Here is a 22,280-nt window from a genome sequence, read left to right on the forward strand (position 1 = left end):
TTATAAAGTGTAATTTTTTGGACATAGGGGTAGTTTGGTAAATTTGAAACTTCCAGGGGCATTATGGTAAATAGATGAACTTCCAGGGGTATCTTGGTACTTTTCCCTATTTATTATAAGGCAGTGAAGGTAAAAAGTGTTAGAAAAGAGAGAGAAAGAGAGAATGTTTTGATAACATTCGCATTCGTATGAAAAGGAATACTTCTCAGTTAATAATAGTCCACAGATACCAAGCCATTGTGTATTGAGGTTCAATGTATTAAATAATTAGCATACCTATAGATTGTTGCAGGGTGGGTGTTATGATCCAAACCCTTCCAAAGTGCCCCCTCTCTCAAGACATATCTACTACTAAATCAAGACATATTCCCTCCATCATGATTATAATACCTATAGTTAGTTAGATGCTAGCATTAGTGAGAGCATAAACAGAAAGAAACCAACTGTTCCTGGTAGATTTGATCACCTAACCTCCTGTAACATGCTTGTCTGTTTAGTTTGCCCCAAGCAAAACCACATCAATCATCATCATCACCATCACCATAACCACCATCATGAAGTCTCATCTGCATCCTCTCCAGCACAAGCTGTAATGGATTCAGATGGTGGGGCTGATTTATACGGTAACTGTAAGATCAGCACTCAGTCCCCAACTGTAGTATATAGCAAGCAAGAATGCAACATCAAATCCTTCACAAATCAGGTAATTTATTCCATGGACTGTACCATTCCTAATCCTGCATTCAGTCGGATTTATGACCTTGTCATTCATTCATTCCTATTTTCGACCAATTTTTTAGGTTATTTTAAATTGCTCCACCTATATATATATATACAGAGAGAGAATCTTATATCTCTTATTTTGTTGAGAATCATAGCTATCTAGAGCATTATTGCTTGGAATCTTGATATCATAATGAATATTTGAGCGAAAACATTTAAAGACAATTTTAACAGAAGGGTTGTAACAATTGATTCATTAGTTTCATTCCAATATGTTTCAGGTGAAGGAGATTGTGATGAAATTCTCCGCGAGCTGCACTCCTCCGAAATTATGCAGCAACAAACACGAAATCAACGAAGATAGTCTGCCAGATTCAAAGAATAAGAAGAATGATGTGATCGGTAATAAAATGGATCCTGAACTCTGCATGATGAAGGTGGATAGGTACATGGTCGAATCGGACTTGATCCGGCCTCGATTGGTAGCAAGTTACGAGGAGATTCTTCCACCTCCCAGGATTAAACGATCCAAAAGGAAGATTCAGCAGAAGCAGGAGAGTGAGGAGGGATCAAGTGTAATGGACGAAGGAGAAGAAGAAGGCGATGGAAAGGGCGAGGAATGGGTAGCACAGGTGGAGCCAGGGGTCACCATCACGCTGATGGCCCTCCCCAATGGATCCAATTCCCTGAAACGCATCAGATTCCGGTAAGCACCACTTTCCAATCCAATTCTCCAAATTTAGGCCGACTCGACAGGATCATCCAACATGTACAAATTGCACACTATTTTGTCTGTTTTTTTAAATTCTTTTTCTTTTTTCCCGCCAGTTTTCTGTGGAGGTTGCAATGTTGTTAAAACTAGTGGTCCACCTTGAATTTCCTGAATCTCTGAGTTTCATGGAATACTCAGGGGAACCTCCCCTCATTCCTTTGAGTTTTATAGAAGACTCCATGGAATCTCGAGGATGCAATCAAAACACTTACTTAATATATGGCTCTCCCATTCACTTGCTTGCAGTTATGGGTAATTAAGACTGTAATTAAAGCTAGTGTAGTGTACATCAATCTTAACTACTCAAAAGCTATGTATGGCAAATTGATTACATGTCAATGCCCTAATTATTGTGGTTTTCATAAGGGTTTGCCGGTTCAAGAGTCTCAGGCTTCAATCCTTTCCCACACATTGGCCCCATTTTAGGAGGGGGGTTAATGTTGTTAGATACATACATACATACATACATACATACATACATATGATTGATTGATTGTTCAAGAAGTCATTGTAATTAGTGAGAGGCACCTTTATCTAAAGCATTCTTACATGTTTTTTTACCTTCTCCTCCCATTCTTCTTTTAGTAAGTGTACAAATTGAGACATTCAAATAATTTTGTTCAAGAAACTCCCGGGAACACCACCCTTGGGACAGCTTGCACAACCATTTTAGAGTGTAGCTCCATGAAGGTCATGAGAGCACTACCAAAATTTGGTGAGCTTCCTTATCATCGTCTCATGTGCATTAAGATTGTTCACATTGCATATACAGTCCATTGGAGATTGCATTGTGATTCGTTAACTACAAAATTATAGTGTTCACCTCATTCTCCTTAATATATGCATCAAAGGGGGTATTTTGCCATGACCAATAATTGATTATGTGGTCACTAGATTGTCACAAATAATGTCACCAAATGGACACTCCAAATGATCATCAATAAACATAACATGTTATCCAACACCAAACAAATGAAACAACTTAATTTAATGGTTTGTCTTCATATAAAACTATATACTCTTGATCATTTTTGGGCTTCTATTATGTTAGACTTATTGCCATTAGGATTTATCAACCTGTTTCCATTTCCAAAAGGATGCATCAAGTATCACAATGATGCAAGAACTTAGAACATTGGTTAAAGTCTTATTAGCAAACATCAAGGAAACATATATGTCTCCAATTTAGTGATTAGTGTTACCCAAGAAGTCAACGTTGAGCTCGTTTTGTTCCATAATCATGTTGATATTATTATGTCTAGGTCTTCTTAATTAAGGTTCATGATCTTTGGAACTATGATGTTTTTTCTCCTTGCAACTGGAGCCCACTATTTGCCATTGGGTTAGGCTGCCAAGAACCAAGAACCCCTTGTCTTAGCTAGCACTCTCCCTTGCCATTGGGTTAGGCTGCCAAGAACCAAGAACCCCTTGTCTTAGCTAGCACTCTCCCTTTCTATTATGTATTTCTTTGATCGTTAGACAATATAGTCTCTAGAGCCAACATTTAAAAAGCCTTAATATGGTACATGACCACTAGACAATGTGTTCTTTTGATTGTTGGACCAACATATAAAAAATCCATAGGATGTTAGTTTGATAGCTTAAGAGTATGCTTTTATGAGCGTTGGAGAACGAGAACACATTAAAAATCCTATGGTGTAAGTTTGACTTTTGATCATTAGAATCCATATTTGAACCCTTAGGAGGCTCATTGTGCAACATTACCTAATGTTTGTTCTTATTTTATAACAACAACGATGATGCAAATATCAAAGAGTAACATTTCCTAGGTTTTTACAACTTAATATCATCTTAGTAACATGTAAAGTTGCCGTATGTAATAAAATATAATTTTGAATGGGCGAGTTGTGCAATTTGTGTGGGAATTAGCTAGAAACCATGAATAAGTAGGGGGATCATATGAGTGTACCAACTTATATTAATTGGTATTGGTTTAGTTATTCAGGTTAGTTTAATAAAAGCAATAGTAATGCTGATAAAGTGAAAGATTGAATGGGATAATAAAGGAAGGATCGAGGAATTGTGGTACTGATTAACTAATGAATGTAATATAGTCAGGAGATGTTTAGCAAATGGGAAGCACAACAATGGTGGGTGGAGAATAGCGACATGGTTTGTGAGTTGTATAGTGTCACCAACAAGGGGCCACCCAATAATGCCAAACATTCAGCATCGACATCATCATCATCATCATCTAATCAAATGGTAACTTAATTAAATGGGCCCATTCTAATTTTTGGAAGGGAAAAATAACCAAAAAATACACTTATGCATACTAGAATTTCAAAATGTGTGCTCTTTCATTAGTAAATTATATAGTTAGAAGTTGGGGGATCATAAACACAATGGAAATTAAAGTATTATAGGGCATAGGATATATTTAGAGAATAATTTAAGTTAATCAAACTAAAAAGCATAATTAACTAGCTTAATCTACAAGTTAAAAGTATTCTATGAATTAATTCACCGGGGAGTAAATTTTGGAAGGGAAAAATAACCAAAACCCTAAACCCTATGCACACTAGAACTTCAAAACGTGTGCTCGTTCATTAGTAAATTATATAGGTAGAAGTTGGGGAATCATTAACACAATGGAAATTAAAGTATCATCGGGCATAGGATATATTTAGAGAATAATTTAAGTTAATCAAACTAAAAAGCATAATTAACTAGCTTAATCTACAAATTAAAAGTATTCTATGAATTAATTCACCATATAATTGATGTTACTTCTAATTAAGATTGAAACATTCACTAACTAGTTACTAATGTAATCGTATTAAGATGGTCCAAGATTATGGCGTTAAAAATATTGTGGACTTGTGATATTGATTCAATACATTTATGAGAGATAAATGTAATGACAAACGTAACATTTTATGAGACTTGACACACACATTGTTTGTGCATGTGTGGAAGAGTGGAAGACAAGAAGATCTACAAAAATTGAAATGACAAACATAAGACTGGAAGTTTATACCAAACAACATGTAAAAGAAAGCCTAACTAGTACACCTAAACCATAGTAACATGTAAATGGAAAACATCATTTGATAGGCAATTTGCAAGCCCATAGTTGAGCTTGCACCCCTAATTAGATGAAGCATATGGAGGTTACATGTCTCACCTTGGTAAATTTGACCCTCGACTCATGAGAGGCACATGACAACAACTTAAAAATTTGGACAAGTAAAAGGAAATGCCAAAACGGGAGAAAATGAGAATATTAGTTTATTCAAATTCATATAAATATTTTTTCCAAAGTGAATGAGGGCGAATTGCTTCTCTTCTTCTCAATGTTATTTGGGAGTTAGAGGATGTATACTAAATCATTGATGTTCGGTTGAAGTAATGATGCGTACATATTCTTGTAACCATGTGTTAATTGTTGTGTTCTACTTATGTTATAGCTACAAAACACACCAATGGTTGCATCGAAGGAAGGTAGCCCACAATCGTGCAATAATGCAAATTACTCAAATTCAATGATACATTCAAGATTGATGCAATTAAGTACTTCTATGTATCAACATGAAAGAGAATATGATCATGTCCCAGAAAATCTCTCTCTTGGAAACAAATATCTAGTTGATGAACTCTTTCTTCATCAAATGAAACGTTGTGACCAATTGCACGAAGAAGAGGAAGATGATTATTTTTGTGGGGCCAATCGTCAAAGTAGTTCTACATTTAAAGACCCATGCTTATGGGGATCATCAAATTTTAGAGGAGTAAAGAATATGAACAAGGGCTTTAGTTCTATTTATTTCAATCTTCAACTTCATGATGATGAACAAGAGGATGAGTTTGAAGATAATGATGTTGATCATGATTATGGCTTGTCAAGCATGAACAAAGATTCAAGACATGATCAAAATATTGTGGATCATCATCACCATCTCGAGAACACGAGTGAGTTTGGTTCTATATAGTTTATATCTCCAATGCTTAATGATATATGTATATTGCTAAGCATCAATGCATTTAATATATTTGATACGAAATCACTATGATTCAACATCCCATCAACTGACATGAGGAACACAAATGGAAATTTAGGTCACAATACTCAATAATGGAGTTAACGAGACCTAGTAGAATTGATCAACAATTTTTTATCATGAAACATGTACCAAACAACATATAGTAGGTGTCCTTTACCTACAATGTGATGTCGAGCAATTGATATTGCCACTCGTTTGCCTCAAGTTATGTTCCTTAATTTCTTATGACCCCAAAGGCCACAAAATTTGTTACTTCTAGCCATGATCAATTAGGAGCATTGAGAAACACACATCTTCTTTCAATAATAGAATAATAACAATTGCTATATTGACTTGCTATCATGATGACTAATGGTGTATCATCCACAAGGGGTGATCACAACAATGTGAATGTGTCATCTACTTCCAATCAAAGGATAATTATTGATATATTGTCTTGTTTGCAGCTTATAAAGATGATCTCGTCCTTCTAGTTCCCTATATCAAATGTCAATATCCATACAAAAAATTGTGCAAGTTTGCATGGTACCTTAATCTTGTTGGACGCTAAGATGCATTGGTGCCCATTTATTAGAAAAAATGTATAACTAGTTTGAGCATACGTATGTAAAGTCAATAACCAGGCAAGTTTCCATGTGCTAGCCTCCATTAGCAAGTGTATTCCTATGGTTGGTGTCAATATTCAAAGCCACTATGTGTGACTCGACCCACAACCTTAGGATTGCAAATCAAAGGCTTCATTACAATGTCGCCATGTTTATCTTGAACTTTAAGAGCTTTTTGAATCTTTAAGCAATAATTTGCTAGATATTGGGGGACATCTATACAATCCCCATGTAGAGGCAATTCATTCATATGATGCTTCAACACTTGGTGTCTTATTGTTATACTTTTCTTTGTTTTGAAATTGGTATATACTCAATTAATCCATGATTTTTCATTAATCCCCACACTCTTTGCTCATTTAGAGATTGATTCTTTTTCTCTTGTTCTTCTTTTGATTTCCAGAATTTGATTGTCATACCACGACTACCCAATTTTCCACAATATGTTTATTTATCCTCTAGATATATAGGCAATCCAATGTGCCATACTTACTTGCAAAAATCTCCTCCCATATAATTCCTCAATGGCCGCACTACAATTTGTCGTCATTTGATTGCAATTTGTTGGCTTGTTTTGTAGATGCTTATCACTTTACGAAGAGTTTCATGCTATTACATGCAACTATCTTACTTGCAAACGTTAGTTGGTTTTAGAAACTAAATGATAATTACGTAGTTATAAGTATGAGAACTAAATGTCGCAAAAAAGTATATAGTTTACAAAAATGAGTTGTGAAAAAATGTTTTACGTTATCTAGAACATTTTTTAAAAGTAGTTACAATTAGATTCTTTATACATAAATAGAATAGAATATGTAACTATTGAAACTAGATATAATAACCTATGTCAGTAAATGTGTTGTTTATAAAGTTGAATGATGAATTGAGATAATATTTGAAGATGTATTTAAGAGTTCTTTTAACACTCCACTATAAACAAGACATTATGTGTAGTGGTCTTGGCATATCAATTAATTACTTGACAAGGCTTACCCAACCAATGATGGATCCACTTAAGATCACACCTCCAACAAGATGAAGTAGTATTGGTTCATTTACATAATCCAAAGCATGGGTGATTGCTCAAAAGCAAAACATCAATATATAATATCACATTGGCTAAGCTTAAGCATGGTATTTGCATCATCTTTGAATGGGCACCATTATTAAGGATTATACTAATGATATTAAAACATCAATATATAATAGGGAAAAGTACCAAGATGCCCTTGGAAGTTCGTCTATTTACCAGAATGCCCCTAGAAGTTCCAAATTTACCAAACTACCCCTATGTCCAAAAAAATACACTTTATAAAGTAAGTACAAAGAACCCAAAGAATCTCTTAAGTAAAGAAATTTGTGTTTGAAGGGTATTCTGGTAAATGGGGCTTATAGATTTGAGTGTATAATTACTTTATAAAGTGTATTTTTTTTGGACATAGGGGTAATTTGGTAAATTTGGAACTTCCAAGGGCATTCTGGTAAATAGACGAACTTCCAAGGGTATACTGGTACTTTTCCCTATATAATATCACATTGTCTAAGCTCAAGCATGGTATTTGCATCATCTTTGATTGGGCACCATTACTATGGATTATACTAACGATGAGCAAAAGAATAAAAGATTACGGAGAAGAATAGACTAAGGGTGCTTCACCCCCTTCCCCCCAAGGAAGAACATGAGACAAACATAAAATATCCCCGATAAGGCCATGTTAAGCGCTTAGATTGTACCATGATCGGTCATGAAGAAGAGTGCATCAACAATGACGTAATACGGCTAAAGGAACTATGAAGAAGAAATGGCAAGAGGAAAAGGAGCTAATGGGTAGCCAAGTGTGAAAGAGGCAAACCCTAAATGTAAACAATATGTAAACCACATTGTGGTGGCTTTGTAGGGGTTCTTCCATTTATAAAGGTCTCCCTATTGATTAAGAGCTATTGTTTGATAAGGATTCAACAAAAGCTTCAAATGGCTAGTTGTGGCTCATTTTTGTTTTTGAAAAAATATCCTCCATTGGTATTGAAATTAAAGTGGTCAGAGGCAATATACAAAAATAGTTCAATAGTCGAATCTTTCTAGGAAGCTGGAGAGATTCATCACCATTTCCATGCTCAACATATCTTGATATTAATGTATTCCGTGTTACTATGTTCTAAGCTAGAAGGTTGTCAAATACTTTTTGTGCTTTGACAATTATGCCATATTTTACATACATATCTAGTAAAGTAGTGCCGACAAGTAGATCTCTTTCTAATATTCCCTCTTTGGCAATGACAACATGTATTTCTACCGACAACTTGCATGCTTCTACAAACTTTCAACATGGAAACAAATGCTATAGCATTATGCTGGTCACCCTCCAAGTGCATCATTTCAAAACATTCCAAAATGCTAGTGCAAGGATATGCCTTTTTTCAAGGTCAACCAAACAAGTTCCATTAGGGAAAACGCTTAACATTAGTTTTGAGTCATAAACACTTAACATATTGCTCCTAAAACTATGGCATTATGGATGTGTCATTGATATTTTTTCCATACACAAGGAGGGAAAATGACATCATTGCCACAAATGACACACACATCATGCCAATCAACAATAGAAGTGAATAGACTATTACAATCAATCACTCAACAACCAACTACAACCACACCATTGCATAGACACTTATGGATTCCACTCATTTTTGGTAATTGCCATCTAATGACAATGCATAAATCACCCCCATTAGAGTAAACACAACTTGGAAGATAATCCATTTCTACAATACCTACGATCCTCAACAAGAACACGACAACAAAATTTTCCTACATACAACATGCATACATTAACATCCTTGCAAATGAGAGGAGTAAAGCAACATTAAAATAAAAAGGGTTGTTGCAATTTACCAATAGTCAACCATCCACAAGTGCAACATTGAACATCACTCATATTACAAATAGAACCAATGCATTTAACCAATTTGATGTTCTCGATTGTCCTGGTGGTTAATTGACATAGTTTTTGTTCGTTGTGGGGAGCAACCTACTAAAGTCACTAACAATGTTTTAGATATTGATATGGTATGGTGACATTAAATTTCAATGGTTAACATGGCAGGCAACAACTTTTGGATATTGTTGACGCGTTGACATGACCTTTGGTGCATTGCAAGTGTGCTGATGTGGAGATCCCATTTAGGAGGTTGTCGATAAGCATGCATTGCGTGGTCGATGATCAAGACATTCCTAGATAGAAGGTAAGCCTGTGCAAGATGCAGGCCATTTGGAGACACGAAGGGAGCAATCCATCCATGTGCCAAGCCATACACTGGGAGACAATAGATGGGCATGGGTTTCGATCGGGCAGGCAAACAATCAAGTGCCGAGCTGTTGACATGCTCGATTGATGGTGGATGAGGTTCTCGCCTAACACATGGGTCCTCCAAGTTGGAACCCCTTTCAATGTATGTACATATGTATGTATGTATGTATGTATGTTATGTTATGTTATGTTATGTTATGTTATGTTATGTTATGTTATGTTATGTTATGTTATGTTATGTTATGTTATGTTATGTTATGTTATGTTATGTTATGTTATGTTATGTTATGTTATGTTATGTTATGTTATGTTATGTTATGTTATGTTATGTTATGTTATGTTATGTTATGTATGTGTCTTAAAACAACAAATTCTTTCCTTGCTCTTCTTCTTACCACTTATGTACTAACAATAACTTACCATGGAAACAACCCCAACCCCAGCCCCCAATACTTCAAGTAACAAATAGAAAGAATTCTCTGCTTCTTCTTCGACACCATGGATCCTTCTCAGAACCAAAATATACGGACTTTCATGAGTATTACTGGCGCTACAGAAGAAGTCTCCAGAATCAAACTTCAGGTCTGATCTTTTGTTCTCTTCGTTTTCTTTCGGCCATTTTTCGGCTTTCTTTCAGTCCTTGTTTTCCAGAACAAGTATAAGAATTGAGGCTATATAGTTGAAAAAACTTGAATAATTTCTATAGAGGATTCTGAGAAGTAGATTTACAAGAATGTATTGAAATTGAAGGATATTTAAGAAAAAACATGCTAACGAGATCAGAAGCTTTAGCGAAATTTTCAGAGTGAGATTTCATAGACTCAGGTAGTAGGTTAAGCAGTGTGTTTCTAGAGAGATTATGCCATTGTTTTTCTAGAGATATGATGTTATTTTTTGTATCTGTAAAATCTAGCAGGATTATAAGATATGTATCGCAAAGACCCACAGAATTTATTCTAATTTTGATATGCTAAGGAGTTTCTGAAGATCTAGAGAGAATTATGATAGTGAAACATGTTTCAAGTCTCTATAAGCAACGTTTTCCTATAGAGATTATGCGATTGTTTTACTAAGAGCTCTTGAGGTTTTCAAGTGATATTGTAAGGCACCATAGTGCGATTTAAGTTATGGACTTTGAAGTTATTGCAAGAGTCCATGGCATTATTTAAAACATACCATGGAAAATTTGAAGCTTTAAAAGTGAGATTCCCATAGCATGATTTCCTCTCAGAAAGTAGAGAAATTATGCTATTGTTTTGTTTAGGAGAGATTATGCGATTTGTTTTTCCAGAAAGCTCTAGAGAGTTTTATGAGCCAGATATTACAAGACTCCATAGCTTGGTTTAAGAAACACATGTTAAAGAGATTTGACAGTTTAAAGGAGTGTAAAGAGTGATGTCTAATCTAAATTTTTACCCATTCCTGTTGGCAGGCTTGTAATGGTGATCTAAATGCTGCCATCAATAGTTTCTTTAGTGAAGAGGAAAACTTTGTGTAAGTATGTTTGAAATTTCTACAGCATATTGATGCTACAAATTGTGATGGGCTTTAGTTAACGATTTGATTGGTAGTTTGGTTTAAACGTTCATGTTTTTTTTTGAAATATATTTTCCCATCTTAAGATCATCTTAGTTAAGGAACACTAGTAGTTTGGTTTAAAAATTCATGTTTTCTTTGAGCCATATTTTTCCTTCTTAATGATATATCATAAACTGACAAGTATCCTCACCTCAACAACAACTAATCAGGAAAAGCCTGAGTATTAATGTTTAGATCCGAGAGAACTATTTAAATTTTAATGAAATACTCTGAATATCCCTGAATTTTTTCTTTATTTCCCAAATGCCCTTTTTGTTGTTTCTCCAAATTCCCTTGGTGAAGTGTCTATGAAACAATCATATGATCAATTCATCCCGTTTTTCATTCTGTAAATATGTAGGTGACCTCTTGGCATTCCACTTTCCCAAATCATATGTGCTATTTGGGCAATTATATGCTCAATTCATCCCTTTCTCTCTCTCCTAGTGGTTGACCATGGTCATTTGCACAAATTACAGAAACTTATGGGAAATAAAGAAAAAACCAAGTCCCAAAAGTTTTATAATCATGGTTTTGTGGAAGCCTTTCTTATAATCTAGAATGAATTTGTGAAATTTATGTTATTGAATCTAATGTATTTGTTTGTGCACAATGATGGTGCTTACTATTTATTTGCGATTCAATGTAGTCCTGTAGTGCAGAATCGAGAGCCTAATGTAGAAAGGGTGGAGGCTTTGGCCAGGCATCCTACACCATCTTATCCTCTACCATTGGCTCCTTTCTTTGGAAGGGGACGTCTTGGACAGTGGGGTATCCCTCGGTCACATTCTAGAGGCCAACCATTGGTTTCTCATCCAAAGGATGTTAAAGAAATACCAATTGAATGGAAGGATGAGGAACGAAGATCAAATTCTGCTGGAGGTCCTCTTATAGAAGAGATTCCAGATACAGGTGTGCATATACCATCTCAAAGTCATGCCCATTTCATAACAGATGATGAAGATCCCCCAAATCCCGACCCCTCTATAATCCGAGGTGAGGGTGAGAGATCATGTTCAGAGTTTGATTCTGATTCTCTTGAAAGTATGTCAAGGAATATGAATGCAAATGCTCCATCAGTTAATGAAATCCCTCGTATGAGAAATATTGAAGGTGATGATATTGAGCAAGAAATGCTAAGAGCTGCGATTGAAGCTTCTCAGAAAGATGCTATGAAGAGGGTCTTTCCAGAGGTACTTGTGGTGTGTTGATGGGAAGCATCATACATTGTGCACATACTCCCTTGACACATGGTTCATTATGATATATTGCTTGTGCTAAGCAGGATAGAGTTGGAATCAATGCAGAGGATGATGATCTAGCGAGAGCAGTTTCATTGTCGTTGAAGGTTCTCTTGCACCATCACAGCAGTTGTGTGCCTGAATTGGTCGTACATAAGTATGTTTTCTAATGAAAATGTATTTACTCACAGACTGCAGAACAAGAAAAATCAGTTCGGGAAGGCAAGGGCTATTTTCGCCCCCTGGAAGAGGAAGATAATAGCCCTGATGATGGGAAACATCGTGATATTCTGAAGAGGTGCCAATTTTGATGTTAATTGAATGTGTTAGCAGCTACGGATTGATTTGGATGGTTGTTTTCTTTATAGTATATTGTCCTTGAATGCACCATCTAGTCAAATTCTAGTCTATCCTGTGTACAGAAAGGGCTCCACTTCATCTGCAAGAGGTGATTACATTGGGGATCCTGGAGTTTTAGCAAGCATTCCTCTGTCAGCGGATAATAAGGCTTCATCTAGTAATATAAATAACATATCAATAATGTCTGAAGAGGACGTTGAAGAATATGAAGAACAACCACTATTGCGGAGGAGATCAGGTAGGCGTTTCAATCCAACCTTGCCACAACCTTCAAATATACAGTCGTCTAAGTCACATGAAGAACCAAACAACATTGCAAGTGCAACCACTGGACTGTGTGAGAGCAATAAAGATGCTGTACACAATGATGAGGTGAAATTTCATGAGGTGACATTTTTAGGAAATTATAGCATAAGCTATTTATTAATTTCCTTGTTATGATGAGGTACACCAATTCTAAACATTTGTAAAATGCTTTGGTCTCATAGGTTATTTTAGTACATCTTCCTATCTTTCTTTACTCTTAGCTAGGCTATCTGACTTCTTGTAGTGGGGAGGACTATCATCAGAAGAGCAAATGGAAGCTGCAATGCTTGAAGCAGCGATGTTTGGTGGTACTATACCTGAAAATCCAGCTGGTGATGGGAATCTTCTGGGTAATGGTGGCTATGGCAGACCCATACAACTTCCATCTCCGTCTGTCATTGCCCAACGTTTATTACGGGAACAACAGGTAGGTACTGAAAATTTTGTGCTGTTACCTTTTCTGAGATTAAAGTGGGTCTTTGTCTGGATTATATAGTTTAAAGCGTTTTCGTAGAACTGAAAATAACTTGTACATGGACACGAGCTTATCTATATCTGTATCTACATATGTGGGTGTGTACATGAACACATGTAATTCTGTGTTTTTAATGTAGCTGTGTATGGATTTATATATATAGAAACTTGGAAAGTCTGCAGGGTGATCATCTCTTGGATGACTTGGATACCAAGCTCACAAATGTATACACTTATAGAGTTTCACTGGTTTTGTACATGCGTCTCTACATAGATGCTTTTATATCTGTATCTATACAGTGCATGTATCCGTAAATGTGGATCAGTATTCCTCTTCAAGTTATGTATAATGCATGTACATATAGAATTTTCTGTCTGCAAAAATGTACAACATTTATATTTGTATCGTTGAATGATTCATGCGAATTTGTTTGTCTCTTTTAGGTATGTATGAATTCATGTATTTATAGCTTTAGACAGTCTACAGAAATGTAGATACATATACACTGGCATTGTTAGGAACAGTGAAAGACTGAAAACAGCTCTGCTGTAAAGAATTTGTCTACATGCTTATATATCTATGTATGCATGTGTTTGTGTATACATGTGAATCTGTATCTCAATTATATGTGTATGAATGTATGCTTAGATAGTTTTTCACGGACTGAAGATGGAGGACTTGGATATGGAGCTCACACACATATCCATCTAAATAAATTGTTACATATACATACATACACATGCGCACATAGATGTAAATAAATTATTATATTCATATATATTCATACACGTGTGTGTTTATATTAGGAACAGATTTTGCAGCAGGCATTTTCTGTGTTCTGTGCTGTTTTGATTGTGATTGTACTTCAGAATCACGTACAGTGCATCAACATAAATGTTCAGATTTGATTTCTCTTGGAATTTTATGTTTTTCACCAAAATGCTCTTAGGACGATGAGTATCTTGCTTCTTTGGAAGCAGATCGAGAAAAAGATATCCAGGCACAACTTGAGGCAGACCGACGACGTATAAAGGAGGAAGAAACCAAATCTGCTGCAACAGAAACAGAAAGAATTCGAGGAGAAGAGGAGCTATGCAAACGCATTGCTGAAGAGGTTGGTGGCCTGACATGGGCTCACTTAGTAGTTTCAAGTTTAAAAGTTTGGTCTCAGCTAAACAGAAATGTGGTTATGTTCACATCTGCAATAAATTGAAATAAAAATAGTTCATTTTTAGGACCTAAAGAGGCATAAAGATACCAAAAGGGCCTCTCTTCCAGAAGAGCCTTCTATAGATGATGATGCTACAGTGAATCTTATGGTCAGAATGCCTGATGGAAACCGCCAATGCAGGCGGTTTCGGAAATCGGAGCCTCTTCAGGTACATTTTTGTCTATTTCTTAGATACTTCACTTATCCTATTTCGGAGCCAATGCTGACTGATGCAATTCTGCTGTAAAATGCAGTATTTGTTCAACTTCATCGATGTTTATGCTGGAGTAGTGCCTGGTTCCTACCGATTGGTTAGTCCTTTATGTAGTAGTTTGGTCGTGTCTATTTCTGAGTTTCCCTGGAGATATATGGATATTGATTTGTTAGTTACTAGGATGGCTTTGTCTGTCGGAGAAATTTTGAATTACATTTCCGTTTCTGAAATTTAGTACAATAGCAAGAATGGAGAAATATAGCCATTTTTGTTGTGGGCAAAGTTATCCCGTGGTAAGTTGTACCATAGTATTCTACACACAAGGATAAAGTGTGAGGGTTAATTGAGAGTGTAAAGGAGGGAGGATTACTTTTAATTGTAGGAATCGAGACAACCCATAAAGGTCAAGTGGGAACTTGCTTGTGGTCTGGCTATAAATATGAGGCCTAGCTACCCTCGTTGGACACATCATTCGACTATGTCGAGACTGTGATCTTGTGGTCAATAGACTTATGTAGTGAGTGCGCAATACCAGGTATGACTCGATGCCATGACAGTTGTATGGGACATCGATCAAGGCTCAAGTCCGTCTCGATCCCTCCGCTCGGGGGTGGTCGGGTAGATTGGCACCCTTCGTTCTCTCTCTTTCTCTTATCTGCTTATCATTTATTTCCTTATTTCATGCTTACATTAGGAATAACCTCTAACAATTTTAAACACAAAACCAATGGAAAACATGAACCATAGAAATGGAAGAAATGGAGAAGCACAAACAATTTTAAATGAATGTTAAAATGGAGATCCATTCTACGGAAAGGCAAACCATCAAATGCCAATATAACTTAAAAAGTTGTTTATTAACATTTGCAAAAAGCTATAGTATTGTAATAATAGTGGTACCCTAGTATGATTCAGAACTGTGCAGATAAAGTGAGTTCAGAAGTAGACACTTAAATGAAAGCTCAACAGTATGGAAGTTTATCTCCATATTGGCATGTATGCCATATCCTCTTGTACCTTGCCTGATTGGCATGTATGCCACCTGGATTGGACAACCTGTAGAGTAGATATTCCTATATAGAATGAGGCAAGAACTGCTAGAACTTCTTCAGTACTGTCATTTTGTGAAGAAACATTGCTCTGGATTTCTCCTTCTGAAGATACCAGTTTATTGATTTCCCTGATGCATCTGAGGCACTCCTTTTAGATTTTTCTTCAAAATATGGGAATACATCTATTGTTTTCTTTATAAATGCGCTAATACATGCTCTCCTTTCATGTGTGGGTACTGATAACAAGTTGATACAGACATATGTTTGCACTATACATTTATAATATGTTATAGCATGCTTATCATGAGAGGGGGTTTCTGAAAGTGTAACTTTGACTGTATAAGGAATGTCAAATCCTGTCATTGCTTGGAGCTCCAGACTGAATTTATAATGGCTAACTAAGTTCAAGTGTACAGATTAATGACCTCTTGAAATATATAACCACCTCTTCATCAGGTGGAAGCCCATGTTTCTGATTATCTATAACCCTTACCCTTATGCACACATGCCACTCTAGGATGTCTTTTTCTCCACATTCTCTTTGATAAACCACAGGTTTGATGCATGCATTTGCCTGGGTTCGATGTTTATTTGTCCCAAAAAGATTACATTTATTTGTTGCGCATCAAATGGGGAACATTGTATTCTAGCTTGTCATGTGTTTGTGTACTTTACACTTGTCCTATGTAACTTGGTGTATTATTTCTCCATTCAAGGTAGTCTTATCTAATAAATGGATTCACATGAACTAATGCATTGTCTGTTAATACTGACGTCCATGTGTTTTTATTAAGCTCTGAGGGTACTGCCGATAGGACTTGTCTAGGATTTGCTGAATCTGATTTATGCTGTGAGCCATCCATGAATCTCTCTTCTTTAACATGATTGGACTTTTAGCGTGGGAATCCCAGGTCTACATCTGTGGCTAGAACATTGGGGAACATTAAGGAAGAAAAAAAGAAGAAAGAACGGAAGATATATATTAAAGTTTTTTAAGAGGCCAAGGTCCATAAAGACCAAACAAAAGATTACATCTTGAAATGTTTCATCTTTGAGAATAGCAAACCAAATCAACGTAACCAAGTAAAAAAGTAAATAGAAATAGAATAAGATGCGGCTAAAGATCTCATCGCTATTCATGTAAGGTTCTTGAGTCAGATATGTTGTGCTTTTTGTCTTCGAAAGATCCCTAGCATAGGTCGTTCCAAAACGGAGAAGTTCTCTGAAGCAAATGAAGCACCTGCAATGGTGGGAGATAATGGCCTTTATCTGTTGATAACAAGGGTGGTAACATCATTGTCCATGAGGACAGAGCCTACGTGCATGACAAATTCCTAATGCTGAATCTATTGTAAATCCTTTGCATTGTACTGGTTGGGAGCTCATTTGTGTTGCCCATGATTGACTTGTAGCATGAGTATGAGCGATGGGGCTAAAGAAAGCTATGCTTGTTCTTTGTTGATGAAATCGTGTTCTAATTATTCTTTGTTGATAAGATCTTGTTCTAAGTGAAACTCATATTCTCCATGGCTGAATCTTTCCGTCTCTATCTTGAGAAACATTCATGCTATTTCCCTCATCTCATCACATAAACATGCACACACTCTCATATATTGCATGGAGGATTGGTTATATATACATTATGTTGAAATTTCAGCTGCTGACGAACTGCTATTGCTATGTCAACACTGAACAGGTAAGACAATACCCTCGAAAAGCATTTACAGATGCGGAGCATCCAAGTTCTTTCTATGATCTAGGATTGAATAACAAGTTTGAAACTTTATTCTTGGAACTTATATGAGCTAAACGATAATTTTTTTTATTATATAAAGTTCTGGAAAGTTTACATCACATAGTAGCTGCCTATACATTTATGTAAATCTTATGAAATTACCCCTTTAATAGCTTCATGCTATAGATGTAAGGTTATTTATTGTAAATAGTTTTGGTTCTTGGAAGTAGCAACCAGCATGCTGGGTCATTTATTTAGAAAACCATTGGATAAAGGTAGGTTCTTGTCATTTGAAGATGTTCAAGGTCTATGTTGGATTTGTAATCTTGATCTAGGAGGGATTTTCTTATCCTATTCTCAAATGTAAAAACCTTGAATATGGAAGTTCCTTTGCCTATTAATATTGACAATATCAATTTAGAATAGTGAGTTTATATTTTGTTCATTTCAATGCTCAATAGCAACTCTTTTCTTTCTAGTTTTTATTTTTACCCACAAACAAAACCTCCTAAAAAACATTGCATATGAAAGGAAGATACAAAGGGCCTTCTAAGAATATTATCAGAGATGTGGCCATGCATGGTTCATATTAGTAATGTGGGTAAAAGCATGAATGAAATGGAGACTACATGACAAATTGAGGTCATGAGGACTATGTTGCTCAACATACAAAGGGCCTTCTAAGAATATTATCAGAGATGTGGCCATGCATGGTTCATATTAGTAATGTGGGTAAAAGCATGAATGAAATGGAGACTCCATGACAAATTGAGGTCATGAGGACCATGTTGCTCATTCGCCTTCACATTCTCGTAACTCATCCTATTTATGCATAAAATATGCTGAAAATGATGATTTAATTTGGACAAATTAATGGGACTTCAGGCATATGTTTTGTGAATTGTATAACCTAAACAAATTGAAAACATTTATTGAACCTCTCAAATGTGATGGTATTATGATTTTGGGTTTGTTTAGGACATGTTTGTATGTATGTACAATATTATGTATGTATGTCCAATCAATCTCAATCTGAATTTTTGGATGTTAGAGCATGTGGGGATCATTTCCTCAAATGCATATTCAGGTTTTTTAATAGCATTAGAGAATGTCCCTCTCCCTACATAGGCATATGATAGGTAGAGGAGACTAAGAAGTGTTGTAACTAAGTGGATTTTACATACAATTAATATAATTGTGTGCTTTTACCAAGAGAGAGAGAGAGAGAGAGAGAGAGAGAGAGAGTGTGTGTGTGTGTGTGTGTGTGTGTGTTTGTGTATGTATAATCATTTCTATTTCTTTGTGTGGAATCAACACTTTTCACCTACACCTAAACAAATAGGTAATATTTTGTTTTGTTATTAACCCTCCCTAACCTCGGGAGAGGTTTTTGAGCTTGCTGATTATTAAAATATTTCCAATGGATGAAAATGAAGATATATACAAATTTTAAATAATCACCCTTTGTTTTTATTGACTTGTGTGTTTATAGAAGATCAATCTTGGGGAGTGGAATTTATTTTGTGAGGAAGGAGATGATCAATTGATTCAACTCTTTAGCTTTGAAAATAGTTGGTATATGTCCCACTCCTTTCATAGTTACTAGTTGTGCATTGTCTCCCAAAAACCTGCCATACCAAATTGCATGCCCAACAAAATCAGTCATGTCCTTTGAATTATGATAAAAATACGCCAAAGTATGACATTTCTATGATATTATTAATTGAACTCAACAATTATTATACCAATAAACGAAATTAATTCATCGAGTCTCATGAGTAGTAATATTAAAAATTGAACCTTCCTTGTCTCATCTTTGAAACATGGATTCAAAATAAAATCCAGAGTTAACTATATGTTCATGTCACTCTTAACCAACACTACGAATTCTCACATGCTTATACCTAAAATTGACTAAAGAAGAATCCAAATCTAAATATGATTGTTTGTTCATATATATATATCATGCAATGTTGGAACACACTTCAAATCATGTATATGGACACTTACTCTTTGAGCTTATATGCCAAGCTGATATTAAAAATTTGGTCCTCTTCTCCCCACACAATGAGAACATCCTGCAAAGCCAAATGGTATACAACATTGTTGATTACTAGAAAAACTAGAGGGTTGAATTCATAAGGGATGATGGCTCGGGGATTCACTAGAAGAAGGATAGAGAGTTGCAACGTGCTACGGTAAGTGTATTCAAAAGTAACGTAACCTTATTGTTCTTCATGTTGCATGAGAATAACCACAACAAACACATCATTCATTTCAAACGCTATAACTCAATGTGCAACAAATGTACGTTTTAATTATGTTGCTTTACATTTGAATATCTTATTACAACGTGACACTTTCACTTGGCATGGAAAACATGTTGGTGGATTTTAATATAAGGTATTCCGATATCAAACCTTCCAGAGATCTCTGACTTTCCAACTTACACTACCTTTGCTTGGTTTTCTCACCTTCCAAGAAGTATCGCCACTTTTTTCACTATTGTTCTACACGTGTGTCTCTTTCCATTTCGACCTTTCCACATTTTGGTCACTTTTGGTACATCTAAGGTTTCTCCACACATTTAAATTCCAATTCTAATCAGCCTTGAACTTGCTTCTACTTGAAAGATAGTTACTCATTCATGCTTTAAAAATGGATGAATCAACCAAAGAGTCTACAATCATGCTTGTGTTTATTACTTACTTGAACACTAACATGTGGACTAAAAATATGGCTAATAACATATAAACAATTTAAAACATATGGCCTAAAACATGGCTAATAACATGTTTTTAGTTCGCTCAAAACAAAATTATTGAAATCCAATTGGGGGGGTGTAAGAATGGCATACACAATGGAAAATTGATTACTCACTTGTTCGATTTTGGGCAATGGTGGAGAATTCTCTTTCCCAAGAATGATTGCATCCACAAGCTCTAATTTTTCTCGTCGCCAATCAGAAAAGAAAGCCTGAATTGGAAGGATTTGATGAGATCATAAGTCAAATAATTTGTGTCATAACTCTTTATTTGATTCATAAGTAACTGTGCACATCGTGGATCATACAATCAATTTGTGTCATGAGGCTTTATTTGATTCGTAAGTAACTTTTGCACATTGTGGCTAAATAATTTGTGTCTTAACAACCTAATATGCTGATGTGATAAGATTATAGATTAGATAAGATTATAGATTAGATTAGATGATTAGGGCCCCAAGAAGAAGAAGAAGAAGAAGAAGAAGAGGTGCAGTGACCTGAAACATGTCTTTGAAGATGAAGTTGGGGAGGAATGGGGGAAGATAGTTGAGGCTGAATTTGAGGCTTGTCTTGAGATGGGTGGGGGAATCAGGTACGAGGAGCTGGTGGACGGTGCCATAGCCAGAAGCTTGCAGGAGGGGATCGTTGGAATGATGGTCCATCATGATGCCGGAGCTAATGATGACGACCTTGCGAACATACGATGGCCCATACAGGTGGGCCAGACGGTATGCCACGAAGCCACCATAGCTATGGCCACACACGAAGATCTTCTTGCCTTCTTTCTCCTCCTCCTCCTCCTTCCCTGCTCCTCCTCCTCCTCCGATGCCACATTTCTGGAGGGCCTCGTAGATGCAGTGTGCTTGGAAAATCTCTGATCTGCGATCCTCCTCATTACCAACACCATCTTCTTTTAAACCCCAATCATCATGTCCATCATGATTGTCGTCATGGTGGATTAGTTTATCATCATCATCATCATCATCATCATCATCATCATCATGACTGTAACTCTTCTTCTTCTTCTTCTTCGTCGTCGTCGTCGTCTTCACCTTCTGAAGATTCCTCTGATTCTGATTCTGATTCAGATTCGGATCCAGATCCAGATCCAGATCCTCGTTGTTGGACTGTATGCTAATAATATGTGAGCCGCCGAAGAAGAGGAGGTCAGGGATGTAGAGTCGAAAGTGCTTGCTCAGTTCGCCCACTTCCCTCTCCCATGCCAAGCCCCCACTGGTGCCAAAGCCATGTAGCAGCACCAGCACAGGCCTCACCTCTACCTCTACCTCACATAATTCCCCTACAAAATCAGATTCATAATATTATGTATGTACCATATATATATATATATATGCCCAATCAACCAACCGTGACAATGTTAAATTAAGTTAAATACCCATCCTCATCATGTTTCAACGCTCAATCATGCTCCATACCAAATTACAACCACCAATTTTATATGAGCACTTGCTTATTCAGTCAGGGGTTCTAGTATATTATGATTGTTATTATTAAAACAGGCATTGGGTAGAGGAAAATGAAGTCAGTGGAATTGGGTTGAGCAACGGATTTTAAGTGGAATTACTTGGCCGTTGGATTTTGGTGATTCGATTTGATTGAAATGGAATCATGAATATTATTATTAAAAGTTGATTGGAATATATTGACATATTAGAGTATGTAATTTAAAGATGAAATTAATAGGAACAGGTATACCTGCTGTTGCTGCATTGGCATGGGCATGGGCATTGTTGGGCAGCCAGCAATGGATGGTGGCCCCATTGTCCAGCTCAATGTTGCGTGGGTGCAGCCCATGAGACCTGAGCAGCCAATGGGTGTGCCTCAGCTTCAGCCCAACCAGGCTTGGGAAACCCATCTCTCTCTCTCTCTCTCTCTCTCTCTCTCTCTCTCT

At 36.2% G+C, this 22,280-nt stretch overlaps 3 protein-coding genes across 8 annotated transcripts; 2 read left to right on the forward strand and 1 right to left on the reverse strand.

Annotated features, from left to right (window-relative positions):
* The first annotated feature begins 421 nt into the window (after positions 1-421).
* On the forward strand, positions 422-6,436 carry LOC147864768 (uncharacterized). 2 transcript variants are annotated; one of them, XM_087318941.1, is made up of 5 exons: positions 422-703; positions 1,005-1,429; positions 3,571-3,721; positions 4,927-5,428; positions 5,967-6,436. In XM_087318941.1, the coding sequence occupies exons 1-5, from the start codon at positions 482-484 to the stop codon at positions 6,068-6,070; spliced, it is 1,404 nt and encodes a 467-aa protein (XP_087175067.1). In that variant the 5' UTR covers positions 422-481; the 3' UTR covers positions 6,071-6,436. The 2 variants fall into 2 exon arrangements, with proteins under 2 accessions (XP_087175067.1, XP_087175068.1); XM_087318942.1 differs by lacking the exon at positions 5,967-6,436 and adding an exon at positions 5,576-5,722 and having other exon boundaries at positions 425-703.
* Positions 6,437-9,855: 3,419 nt separating this feature from the next.
* Positions 9,856-18,027, forward strand: LOC147864769 (plant UBX domain-containing protein 8-like). Of its 3 annotated transcripts, none has more exons than XM_087318921.1 (11): positions 9,856-10,015; positions 10,866-10,927; positions 11,661-12,204; positions 12,297-12,359; positions 12,444-12,550; positions 12,675-12,999; positions 13,163-13,345; positions 14,343-14,507; positions 14,629-14,772; positions 14,858-14,914; positions 17,566-18,027. In XM_087318921.1, exons 1-11 carry the CDS (start codon positions 9,932-9,934, stop codon positions 17,671-17,673), a joined length of 1,842 nt encoding a protein of 613 aa, XP_087175047.1. In that variant the 5' UTR covers positions 9,856-9,931; the 3' UTR covers positions 17,674-18,027. The 3 variants fall into 3 exon arrangements, with proteins under 3 accessions (XP_087175047.1, XP_087175048.1, XP_087175049.1); XM_087318922.1 differs by having other exon boundaries at positions 12,675-12,984; XM_087318923.1 differs by lacking the exons at positions 14,858-14,914; positions 17,566-18,027 and having other exon boundaries at positions 14,618-14,737.
* A 913-nt stretch (positions 18,028-18,940) lies between these two features.
* LOC147864770 (uncharacterized) lies at positions 18,941-22,280 on the reverse strand. Of its 3 annotated transcripts, none has more exons than XM_087318925.1 (5): positions 22,085-22,280; positions 20,866-21,644; positions 20,485-20,580; positions 19,615-19,682; positions 18,941-19,232 (listed from the first exon to the last, which is right to left on the reverse strand). In XM_087318925.1, the coding sequence occupies exons 1-5, from the start codon at positions 22,242-22,244 to the stop codon at positions 19,121-19,123; spliced, it is 1,215 nt and encodes a 404-aa protein (XP_087175051.1). In that variant the 5' UTR covers positions 22,245-22,280; the 3' UTR covers positions 18,941-19,120. The 3 variants fall into 3 exon arrangements, with proteins under 3 accessions (XP_087175051.1, XP_087175050.1, XP_087175052.1); XM_087318924.1 differs by having other exon boundaries at positions 20,866-21,668; XM_087318926.1 differs by lacking the exon at positions 18,941-19,232 and having other exon boundaries at positions 19,611-19,682; positions 20,866-21,668.

This window comes from Azolla caroliniana, unplaced genomic scaffold (assembly GCF_043228905.1).
Source record: "Azolla caroliniana isolate FFs.n. ecotype wild unplaced genomic scaffold, voAzoCaro1.0.p SCAF_4, whole genome shotgun sequence".
NCBI lineage: Eukaryota > Viridiplantae > Streptophyta > Polypodiopsida > Salviniales > Salviniaceae > Azolla > Azolla caroliniana.

Excerpts from the sequence above, each read along its gene's own strand:
- LOC147864768 (XM_087318941.1), top strand. The coding sequence starts at position 482 with ATGCTTGTCTGTTTAGTTTGCCCCAAGCAAAACCACATCAATCATCAT. Across the intron at positions 704-1,004 it reads TCAAATCCTTCACAAATCAG|GTGAAGGAGATTGTGATGAA; the intron begins GTAATTTATTCC and ends AATATGTTTCAG. Across the intron at positions 1,430-3,570 it reads CTGAAACGCATCAGATTCCG|TCAGGAGATGTTTAGCAAAT; the intron begins GTAAGCACCACT and ends AATGTAATATAG.
- LOC147864769 (XM_087318921.1), top strand. The coding sequence starts at position 9,932 with ATGGATCCTTCTCAGAACCAAAATATACGGACTTTCATGAGTATTACT. Across the intron at positions 10,928-11,660 it reads AGTGAAGAGGAAAACTTTGT|TCCTGTAGTGCAGAATCGAG; the intron begins GTAAGTATGTTT and ends GATTCAATGTAG. Across the intron at positions 13,000-13,162 it reads ATGAGGTGAAATTTCATGAG|TGGGGAGGACTATCATCAGA; the intron begins GTGACATTTTTA and ends GACTTCTTGTAG.
- LOC147864770 (XM_087318924.1), bottom strand. The coding sequence starts at position 22,244 with ATGGGTTTCCCAAGCCTGGTTGGGCTGAAGCTGAGGCACACCCATTGG. Across the intron at positions 20,581-20,865 it reads TCTTCAAAGACATGTTTCAG|GCTTTCTTTTCTGATTGGCG; the intron begins GTCACTGCACCT and ends CTTCCAATTCAG. Across the intron at positions 19,233-19,614 it reads TTGGCATATAAGCTCAAAGA|GTTTTTGGGAGACAATGCAC; the intron begins GTAAGTGTCCAT and ends TTGGTATGGCAG.